Below are 12,320 nucleotides of genomic sequence, written 5' to 3' on the forward strand. Positions count from 1 at the left end.
CAAATTGCTTTTGGTGTTAAAATAAATGGTTCTTGTAAGACATTTGTCATCTTTGCCTCTGCTGCCTTCACCCACATACGATCAGTCCCTAGGCTTTTCCTGATGTGCAAATAACTTAGGGCCTGTAAAAGTCAGCATACTGTTCTTGTGCAGCTGTAGCACTGTTACAAACCTGACTGCTGAAAAATTTAGACTTTCTTAGCAAATAAATTTTTTTATTTACTTAGTTTTTATTTTGTTTTTAAGTTGATAAATAATTTGGTAATTGTATCTTAGAAATAAGTGTAACAAATTATTTCAATTTAAACATCCATATTAAATTATTAAGTATAAGTGAACGTCTTTTTAAAATGAAAATTGGACAAATTTAGGCTATGTTAAATATGCAAGTGTTTGAAATATATTGTTATTTTAACAATCATAAATCTTGGTTTCTTTTCAATTAATTGGTAAATATTTAAATTCTGTGGTCAAAGTTTTCAAAACGGCCGAAAACGTTTGTGCCTATTAATTTGTTTGCTAGAATCAGCGTGTGAAAGGTTTTTCGTGCCTACGATTTTATACAACACAATCATTTAATTCAAATTTTAAGATATTTAATTTAAAACTTATTTTTCTGTAATTATTCTAATTTTATGTTTAAGTGTTATCATAATAGTTGAAGACAAAATACAGACAGATTAGCATTAAAAGTACTTAGACAGTGAGACAAAATAAAGGGAATTTATTCATATTTTTCAATCTAGTAAATGTTGGCATATTATATGAAGTTTCAATTTACACTTTCCTTTAGGGCACAGAATGCAATTTTAAATATAATAAAACTATTTAACCACTTAGACAACAAGTACTATCAAATTTAAAAAATCGTTATAATGAATTTGCGCATGTTCCTAAACAACAGAGCAGTTACATTTGCTTATATAATGCTGCAACATAACCAACAAATACAATAATAATTATCAACAAGCAATTATTTATTGTGACATTGTCACAATGCCAGGCTGCAATTTTTAATTATATTTTTAATTTATTTAATTTAAAATATATGCTTTCCACCTCAAATTAGTACTGTAGTGTCTTGTCCCTGTACATCATAATTTTCCTTTAACAATAGTCGTGCTGGTCTCTCTAACACCTTTCAGGGGAAAATTTTTGAATTGAAATAACATGACTTCCAGTTTGCATCAGAAGTTTATATATAGTTAATTGGACCGTCCTGTCCCTAAGGTTTCCATATCTGGTCTGGCATTTCATCTATCTAACTCAATTTTAAAGATTAAGGAAAGACGGATGGACGACGACAGTGGGAATTTATAGGTCTACAATGTTTTCAAATTGCAGCCCAAAAATTTAGCACCTTTGTCAGATTTAAATCTAAGTGGTTATGATTTAACAATCATTTAACGATCATTTGAAAAGTATGGACATTTTGTTTAATTTTTATAAGTACAGTATGGGCACGAACAGAGCCTTTAAAGTACGGACTGCTCATACTAATTATAACATATGGTAACCTATGTTTAATGTTTCTAGTTAATCAGCTGAGAGGACTTATTTCAAATAATCTAATCATTAGGTTACAATGACAATACTTCATTTAGGTAACACAAAAAAATAAATTTTTATAAAGAAAGCTTACAGTTATGATTTACCATATTATTTGTGTAAACCCTTAGTCTCAAATTATATCTAAAATTTAAACTTAAAAGCTTATATTGAACAGAGCCAAGTACAAAAAAGTGAATTTGTTAGTAAAGTTGAAAATAAAAAAAGAGTAGGAAGAAAGAACAGTTAGCAGCACTTCCATTCTTTTTTTTCTTTTCTGTTTTTGAATTTTTTTGTCTTTCAAATGGACTGGGAATGGGGGAAACAAAATGCTGGTCAATGATTTTTTTTATCTTGAAACAAAAATCTAGCAATGAGTTGCTTAACTTTCCTGGCAACATTTAAAATTTTGGTGGTGTCATTTGTTATGATATTTTATTTAAAAATTTTTTTATATTTTTAATTATTATAAAATGGCATAAAGCTTAATTTTGAGGGTAGGGATGTATTTTATAAAAAATTGTAAATGCTAATAACAAGTAAAATTATCATTAAATCTGACCTATTCAAGATATGACACATGACCCCCCTTTATCTCCCCACTTTGTTGACCTTTATCAAAATTTAATAGCATCAATCCCCTTAAACACAAACCTTTGAAAATTTCTGAAATTTTTTAACAAAAAGTATGGGAGTCATTAAGCTTCAAAGAGGGTGAACAAAGTCACACATGCTGACATCCATCCATATATACAGAAAAAACCCCCAAATTTTTTTACATTTCTTGACATTTCAAGATCTCCTGGGTCCAAAAATGTAAAAACAAAATCTTTGACCAATTGCCATACTTTACTTCTGTTATATATAACAGAACCAGGAATGTAAAAAAAAAGAGATTTGCAAAAATATGGAGGTCTCAGCTTTTGTTATCTTTTCTTCCTTATTCTTCTCTCTCTTTACTAGCCAAATTTCTATCCAATATGTTCTTCCATGAATATGTAGTTGCAATTTCTTAAGTTCATTTTTCACATTTTGTTATTAATTATTGAAATAAATAAATGTGTATTTGTTTAGATCAAATCAACAAATTAAGGGAAGAGAATGTATTATTAGATGATGATGAACCAGTAAAAATATTAGATGAGCATTATTTTGCATCATTTATTCCAAATATAGTAATTAAATATATCATTGAAAATGAAAAGCATCAATTACCATATGAAAGTGAACAGATTGGTGTCGTACTATTTGCCATTGTTTCAGGTAAGAAATTTAAATTTTTTATAGTACTGAAACACTTGGTGTTGTAATTACCTTGTGACTTATCCCATAATAAAAAATCACATACAAAAACAGATTTGTTAGCACTTCTAAAAGTATTTATTTATATCAAAACGAAAAAATTTAAAAACATAAATGTCTTGTTGAATATTCAAATTTAAGATTATTGACAAGACTATGTCTTGTTTATAAAATCATACTGCCAGCCTGTGTTACCAGCTTACAGGTATGAAGGAATATATGTCAGGCGTTGCAATTTGGCACAGAGTGTTAGGTACCCAAATCATTTGCGCATAAAAAAACCAGACTTGTAGGTAGTCAGGGGATCGAGAACCAAGTCAAAATAAAATACAAAATAGCGACACTCTTTCTACAAACAGGTAAAACAGGCACCTCACCCCACCGAAGTCAGATGGTGAGAGTACCACTCACAGTCATTCTAGGAAGTGGACTCTGACCGGCCGGATGGCCGAGCGGTCAAGGTTAGCAGCCTGCCGCCCTGGGGGACCAGGGATTGAATCCGGACGGGTTGAAAAATCCCCAGGAATTTTTCGGGGGGTGCTCCATTCGGATATGTCAGTCCTCGTTCCTCACCACCCGGCCACCCCATTGTGGGCCTGGCCGAACCCATAATGGGCTTGCTATAAGAGACCCTCTTAGTGCCCACAGGGCAGAAAGAGTTACAAAAACAAAAAAAAAAAAAAGAGAGAGGAAAAAAAGCGGACTCTGACCCTAGGATTGAATACGTAGTATTTTCTTTCTTAAATAAAATTTGTAATCTAATTTTGTAAATTTGGAAGTGCTTCAAATATGACATTAAAATGGGGTTTTATGTTGTTACAAGTGGGTTTTTTAACATTATCTAGTATAGTAAAATCGTGGGACCAATAAAAATTTGACGCATAGGGCAGAGGGTGCCACCACGTGACCTTTGCCCTCTGACCTCACTTTGCTCCCGAACTCCAATGAGGAAAGACAGCATTTCACTTTATGTTAGTTAACCTTTTGAGCCGACAGCCATGCCAATCTTGGATTTGTATATCTCAACACTATGTAAATATCATGTAGCCGATCCAAAGAAAGTAAATTATTTGCCTGGGACAGGCAAATAATCAGTTAATTTCTCAGTTAATTTTTACTGACAGAACACATGGTCGAAGTCAACGTGAACATCACGGACAAGGTAGGATGCAACCCAGACCAATTCTGCCTAGCAGCGAAACATGCCGCATGCAGATTTTAGCCACGCAGCTAACAACGTTATATTAGGGTTGTTGTTATGTCATTTAACGTCATATTAGGGTTGTCATTAAATGACATTATAATTGGGTTAAACTGTATATTGTTTGTGCAATAAAAAAATAATTTGGATGATACAATAGCCACAATTATTTTTTTCAAAAACAGGAAATTTTCGTTACGCATAGACAAAAATTCAACCCGGGCTGACACACAATGGAGAGAAATTTCGACATCGGATAGGTTAATTTCACCAAAAATGTATTGTAGATGACCTCGTGGTCGTGGTCGGCGAAGTTTGAATGATCATGCTCAAAACCAGCGATACCAAAGAAGATTGGAGAATGAGAACTAGATCCGCCTTGAATGTCAAAGTGATTCCGCTTAGTAGTGAGTTTCCGAGACATAGTCTTGTCCCAAATACGGTTTTACCATTTTACTTGTTTTGGAAATAATATTACATTGTTATTTTCCAAGGAAAACATCAAGGAAAACTGATGAAATCAATAAAGATGAGCAATTATTTTATTCTGAAATCATCACATTGCTGGGCTGCAATTTTTATTCATATTTTTAATTTATTTCATTTAAAATATAAGTTTTCCACCTCAAATCAGTAGTGTCTTGCCCTGTATATTATACTTTCCTGCTAACAATAGAGTCATGCCAGTCGTCTATCTGACACCTTTCAGGGGAAAATTTTTGAATTGAAATAACATGACTTCCAGTGTTTGTATATAGTTAAATGGGGCTGCCTGCCCCTAAGCTTTTAACTTCTGATCTTGATTTTCATCTATCTAACTCAGTTCTTGAGATTATTGAAGGACAGACAGACAGTGGGAATTCATAGGTCTACAATTTTTTCAAATTGCAACCCAATAATACTGGAGCATGAATGCCACACTATCTAAGTCTTGAACATTTAGAAGATTTTGGTTAGCAGATTTTATATTCAATTTTAAATTCTCTTTAATAGTCTGTAGTTTCACAGTGAATATAAACCCAAAAAAATCTTAATTAAAGACTATGAAAGTGAATTGATGAAAATTTTTAAATTAAAATGAATTTTGAAATTTATATTTTTAGGTAGTGATGAATTAATTGAAAAATTTTTGTTTTCTGACGTGAATGGCACTGAAGAGCTTTCTATGATGTATAATAATTTTTTTGGACCAATATTTACAAGTAAGTTTATAAATTCAAATGAATAAATTTAAAATGTCGATTATAAATTTTCCCTAATGTTTTTAATCTTATCATAATGATGTATAAAACAATTTTTCAGAAATAATGGCAGCAAATGGTGATATTATCAGATTTACAGGTAAGCACTTAAAAAGTTTTTAGTAAAACATTCTAGATACAATACAATACAATATATTATATAAATATAGTATGTCTGGCTAAATTATTTTGTAATTTATATTGTAATTTAACTTATTATTTAATAAGTTAAATTACTAAATAATATTTGCTTTCAAAAATCTTCAGAAATTTTTTTATAAATGAAAGTTTCTAAAAGAATTTTTAAGAATAGTTGTATTTTGTAATCACATTGTAATTTTTATGTTGTGAATTACTTCTTTAGAAAAGGAACATCAATCTACATTAGTGTTTTTCAACTGGGGTGCCAAAGTGCCACGATTGGGGTGTCGCAAAGTTTAGGGCCGATAATAAAAGTAGATTTAAAAAACAATAGCGAGACTATTATTTTACATGTAGGTAATTTGACAAAATTTAAGTCCATTGAGACTTAAATTTTGATTTTGAACACGTAGAAATGCTTTTTTTGCACTAAAATGCTACTTCAAACTGTCAATTTTTAAAATTTTTCTCGCTACCCCAGCATTGCGCGTAATATTTGTTTTCACAAAAGGTTCATCTGGCTCGTTAGCCTCCCTTATTTAGATTCTAGATCCACTGCTAGTCAAGGGTGTCACGATTTTTTATTTTTCAATCAGGGGTGCCACTCAATGAAAAAATTTGAAAAACACTGATCTACATCAACATGTGCCTTGTCAGACTATCTTTACTTTATTAATGTCATATACTATGTGTTTTGGGAACTTTCTTTCTCTCTTCAGTATGGCACTTCCTGGAATAAATTACAGTGAAACCTCGGTATATGTCTGCTTTAGAATACGTCCAGTTTGGATGAAACAAATTTTGCTCGGTATACGACTTAATTCAATTATATGCGCAATCTATGAACAAGTACACTATCGGTGTACTAGACCAGACTAGATGTTCACGGTGCCACAGTTTATAACTTCGTTAAATTTCTTCTGATTTTAATTAGTAAGTAAAACTTTCTATTAATTATCAATTGCAAAAAGGCAAATGAAAAGCAACAGAAAACTAAAAAAATGACTAGAATCACAATGGAACTGAAAAAAAAGATTGTTGAGAAATATGAAGGTGGCATGCGTGTTCGAGATTTAACTGTTGCATACTGTATTTCAAGAATGACGATATCGACAATTGTGAAAAATAAAGACATTATTAAATCTGCTAATGTTGCGAAAGGGATTAAAAACATATGAAATTTCTGTCAGGTGTTCTTAGTCTGTGGAAAATATTATCTTTAGAACTTGGATAAAATTTTTTCACGTTAAGCCACAAAGCCACGTCAAGGAGACACCCATTTTGTGGTAGTTTTTTGATTTCCAGAAACTGACCCCGATTGCTTGACAGAATAACAATCGGGAATAAAACTGGATATTCGTTGCTATTTGATTTATTCGGTAAACCAAAATAAACTACTAAAATTTAATTTTTATGTCATTTTCTTTAAACTTTCCGATTGAAGAATGCAAATTTTCAATACAAATTTTTCATTTAAAAATAAACATAGCAACGAATAATAGATTATCTTTAAAACATAAATAACTATAAATTATAAATATTGCAAATGTACTGTGGAAATGTGTGGAAAACATTGCAATGTTTATTGTGTGTCTAACGTGTAGAATAAGAATTTTAGAAATATCCTGTCCTACACGTTAAGATATTTTTAAAAGAATTTTAAACAAGTGTTCCGTGGAAATGCTATATGTAATTAAAACGGAAAATATTACTAAAATACAAGCTTATATACTAATTGGAATTGGAAAAAATCCAATTATTCCTATTTAAAATTTCTAAATTAAATATTACGATATTAAATGAAAAGAATGTGTTGAAATTATGCTACTTATCCTGGCTACTTGTCCCGATTCTTTTATCTGGCGTCAGGAAGAGAAATTTTTAAGTAAAATTTCAAGTTGAAGGTCGTCAACCTGAAAGTAATATTCTTGTAAAAATTTGAAAAAAGTTCTATAAGACAAAAGAATATAACTTACACAATTCATGTTGCTTAAATTACAAATCTCTTGACGACACTGACCCTGGCGATAGTGTTCCTTTCACTGTTTTATTTCACTTTGATACTGAAATTAGACTTAACTGAATAAAACGTCTCTTATTTTGTCTATATTTGGCAGAATTTTGCTTTATTTATCAATTATATAATCAAAACATTGCATATTCATTGTTACATAAGATGCTTTGTTTTATTTTCTGTACTTTGTATTGTTAATCAAACACGAAATATAGCTTAGAAATCTCAGAATTAAACTACTTTGCATAGAAAATTATAATTTACATAAAATATGTTAAGAGAACTAACATTATTTTTCAACTGATTTCTGTCTAAACTATTGCACATATACGCACCTTCATTTTAATAATTTGAGGGTAATTATATCAATTTGAACGAAAAGAAGCTTGAATCTAACAAAAATCTGTTTATAAATTAATCTCGCTAGTTTAATTCAACAATAATTTGTATAAATATCTCAACTTGAAGACATAAATATGTTTCGGGTCAATGCTCTATTAGAATTTATACTCAATATTAAATACATAAACAAAAACAAAGGATTACTTACTTCCGTGAGACTTACCGAAACAGAATTTTGCTGAAAACTTTCTAAGGAGAAACAACAATAAAAATCATGTTTATTTCTTCCACAAACAATATGAAAAACAACAATTGTAAAGTATTGTTAGTTGAGTATTACATCACATCAATCGCATCACTTATTAACTCGAAATTTCTACGATAAACCACTTAAGTCATTACTAAAAATATTCAATAAGCTTTTAATTTTGTATAATTCAGATACCAGGGATTATCTGTGCGTGACATTTCAATTATGTTTACAGTTCATGACGTCGTAAGGAATAGCGTAACAATAATTTTACGTTAGTTTTTGTTAAAAACTTGTAGGGAATGCACTGGTCAAAGGCAGTAAAAGTGTAATTTTGTTTCAGAATGTTAACGAAAACGAAAAAAAAATTGTCATCGGACTGTTTGGAGTTCGAAAGTTTTTGGGAAATACGTCACACTGTGGCTAAGGTTTCGAAATAGCAGTGTGACAGAATGTCGTCCTGCAACATACGTCGTGGTATACATATTGTCCGATAGAAAGCATAAAGGGATTGTAGTTGGAAGATAGTAATAAATTTGCGAAAAAATGTCAGCGTGAGTGGTGAATTCGTGGAAAATTGTGTGCATTATAGAAAATTACAAAAATATCTATGAAATTTTGTTTCAAATATAAGTTATATTATATTAGTCATAGTTATATTATTGGTCAAAATTGTAAAAAGCAAGGCCATAACAATTTTGCCCCGCAATCCAGGGGACAAGCAATTTTTGAGACGTACAATCAGAAGACATTTTTATGTTCGTTGCACTTGAATTTAGAAGAAATTGCATAGGTTACATAAAAGTTAACGAACCGAATTTACTACATTGATTCAGAGCAGCAGTTCCCATACTTTTTTTTATATGCATGCCTCGTGGCAGCCATTTTCTTAAGTATTTTTCCATTTCGCATTTTTGCTAGTTGTATTTCGTATTATCGACAAACAGAAGTGTCTTGGTCAATTATATAGCAGCGTTCAATTAAATCAATTTCTAAACAGATTATTAGTATTAAGGAGACTTTGATTTGGTTTGATTTTGATTTAATGATTTAAATAATATAATACAATATACTGTAATAACTTTAAAAATCTATAATAAAATTTATTTTTTTATTAATGTGCTCAAACAGTGTTTAAATTATTTTACAAGCCCATTAATATACCATATCAAGAGGGCTTTTAACGGATTAATTCTTTTACATTACTTTTGAATGGATTAATCATTTTTACATTACTTCTTATGGGAAAGGTTTGTTTGGTATACATTCTATTAAGTCCAAACATCAGGAAAGGATTAAGGTCGTGTACCGAGGTTCCACTGTATTTTTCTCTTTCGGGAAATGCCATACTGAAGAGGGAAAGAAGGAAAAGGAGAATCTATTACAATATAAATTATATTATATACAGTCAAACCTGTTTTTATGTGGGGGATAGGGACCGCATAAAAGAAAATGCATAAAAAAAAATCGCGCAAAACTTCACAAGTGGCTATAAAAAATAGTTTTCGCAACACAATTAAAAAAATATTTTTTTTTATACGGTGAATAGGGACCGCATAAAAAAAGTCTCATGTAGAAAATAACTCGAAACCGTATGAAATAACTAGGAATTGCTTTTTTAACTCCTTGGGCCTTTTTCTGCAACACCTAATGGGGAAAAAAATCCTCTAAGAATCTTAATTTTTATATTAATTAATTATTTCCACTTAAATACGAATCTAACATTAAAAAGTTAAAAATAATCGTTAAATAATGATTTTATTTGATAAATATAGTTGCAGGAAGTGTTATTTCATTTAACAAGGGGTGAAATTTCACACCTGCAGTCTAAAGCTGGAGGGGAGCTAACTTACCGCATCTGTTCAAATAAAACATATTTATGGTTTTTATGCTATTAAAATAAGAGGGAACCGAAATAAACGTATGAGAAAAAAATTTTACTGAATAAAAAATGAAAAAACCTGCTGATGTCATAGAAAACAACCAATAGAGTTTTTAAAAATTTTACAGGAGTCAATTATGTTCCAATTTGATTGAAATTTTCATATACCGCACAAAAAAAATCGCACAGAAAAAGACCGCACAAAAACAGGTTTGACTGTATATAGTGTATATAAAAAGAGATATTAGGAGTAGTAGTAGAATGATTTCATTGCATTTAGTTTGTAATTGTTTTAATTTATTGATTATAATCAAATTTTTTGTTAATAGAAATATAATGAAATGTTATAGGAAATTTTATTTGTTCATAAAAATTAGTGCATATTGTCAGATCTCATTTAAAATTAACTCATCCACCAAAAAATGATGGATTAATTTTAAGTGAGATCTGGTAATACGCATTAATCTAATTGAGAGTTTATTAAAGAAAATCATTATTTAACACTATTACACAATACTTTGACTTTTCTTACTTTGATAAAACTACGGAAAAAGTTGCTCAGTATGGTTTTTTTGCACTCATTCTTATAACTTTTACACTTGATTTATTTGTTTTTTAAATTTTTATCACTTTTATGTATTTTTATTTATATAAGTATTTATTAAATTGAATTATAAAAATTGTTCAATTTAATAAATACTTATAGAAATAAACCAAGAAATAAATATTTATCTGCTTTTGCTAGTAAATATTTATTTCTTGGTTTAAATCTTTCCTTTAACTTTTTAAACACCTATTTTTTATAATTTAATGTCATTTTATATCATCATTTTATTTTTTAACATGAAAAATTTTTTAAACTTGACAATGATTTACACAGATAAAATATTTTAGTTATTTAATATTTACTTTATCATAGTTTTAACTTCTGTGAAAAGTGCAATTGTGCTTGATTACTACTAAGGTGATAATACAACAATATTGAGACAGTAAAAAATGAAATAATAATAAATTTATTGAGATAACACCAATGGCATAGCTACAGTTCTCTGGGCCCGGTGCGGAACCAGATTTGGGGGCCCCAAAAAAATTTTTCGGGTCTTTTTACTTATGATTTTGGGGCCCCCATGGGCCTATCGCTTTCCAGGGGCCCGGTGCGGACTGCACCTACCACACCCCCTAGCTATGCCACTGGATAACACAATGCACAATAAAAGAAATTTGGATACCAACTCTAAGGTATTTGCCCAACTCTGCCCAAGAACAAAAGGGTCCAGCAGATGGACCTGTGTGACAAAAAAAGAGGTTTTCACGTTTACAATAATAAAAAAGGGCACGATATTTATTACAGAAATTTACTTTTTAAAACTAACGTATGCCTAAAGATGTGGAATGGGAAATTAAGATAGAAGAGAATAGAGAAAGGAAAGGGATTGATCCTTTTGTTTCTGAGATGACTATTTTAGTTGATTCCCAGTGGGATTTCGACCTTTCTTTTCAAGAAGGTTATCATATATCTTTTTTATTCTTGGGATAATGGAGATTGTTTTCATCAATGATTGTCTTAAGCCTTAGGACTCTGGTGGCATGAAGCCTTCAGAAAACTCCTAGGTTCTTCACTATGGTCCAGATTGACCTTCATCTGTGCTCTCCTCTCCCTTTTTTGATAAACTGTTACTTCCACATTTAGGCCCTCAAGTATTTACTCTCCCCATAGGAAGGTTCAGAATGTCAATCAACAACTGAGTAAAGTAGAAATAAAGAGCAGGAGAAAGTTTTAGAAACTGGAAATGATAAGGATCGAGGACAGAAACTACAATTTAGAATATTCTATACTAACTTAAAATTATGGTGTACAACACTTCCTTTTAAATCTTAATTTGTAGTTTTTAAATGGTTTTAGATTACATTTCAATATACAATCTATATTTATGGCATCCTCCCAGATAAATTTATGCAGGTTTTATTTTTTAAATTCTACATTTAATTTCTGCATTTAATATTCAGCATATAACATTCTACTGTGGCTGTATGCCATATGTATATAGTAATCGTATATTTGTATTTTTTAATTTTATTCTTATTTTCATTCCTCTTTCTTAGTTTTCCCCTTTGTTCTATTGTCTGTTCTACCTGGAATTTTCCTATTCGAACTTCCTTTCCATATATGGTCATAGAAAATCTTCAGAACAATAGGAGGGTATGCAGCTCTGAGGGCAAAAGAGAGAGTATGAGAGGAGTTGAGGTTCAGACTGTGGCATGGACAGACGTGTGTGACGACCCTTCTGGTACGTTGTAGCATCGTACGGAGGAAACGAGAGACATGAGATGTCGAGTAGAAGGTTATTGATAAGTTATTGAAGGACTTAAGGATATACTGTGCTTGTTACAACATAAAC

The 12,320-nt window shown here is 30.6% G+C and overlaps 1 protein-coding gene across 1 annotated transcript in view; it reads left to right on the forward strand.

The window, feature by feature from the left end:
* Positions 1-12,320, forward strand: part of LOC136983757 (adenylate cyclase type 10-like) — an 85,434-nt gene that overhangs the window by 9,079 nt on the left and 64,035 nt on the right. The window contains exons 4-6 of the mRNA XM_067280600.1: positions 2,623-2,811; positions 5,155-5,253; positions 5,354-5,392. Of these exons, the coding sequence (XP_067136701.1) occupies positions 2,623-2,811; positions 5,155-5,253; positions 5,354-5,392 (327 nt within the window). The remainder of the gene's footprint in view (positions 1-2,622; positions 2,812-5,154; positions 5,254-5,353; positions 5,393-12,320) is intronic.

The sequence above is a fragment of the Centruroides vittatus genome, unplaced genomic scaffold (assembly GCF_030686945.1).
Source record: "Centruroides vittatus isolate TY-2023 unplaced genomic scaffold, ASM3068694v2 contig_885, whole genome shotgun sequence".
Classification (NCBI taxonomy): domain Eukaryota; kingdom Metazoa; phylum Arthropoda; class Arachnida; order Scorpiones; family Buthidae; genus Centruroides; species Centruroides vittatus.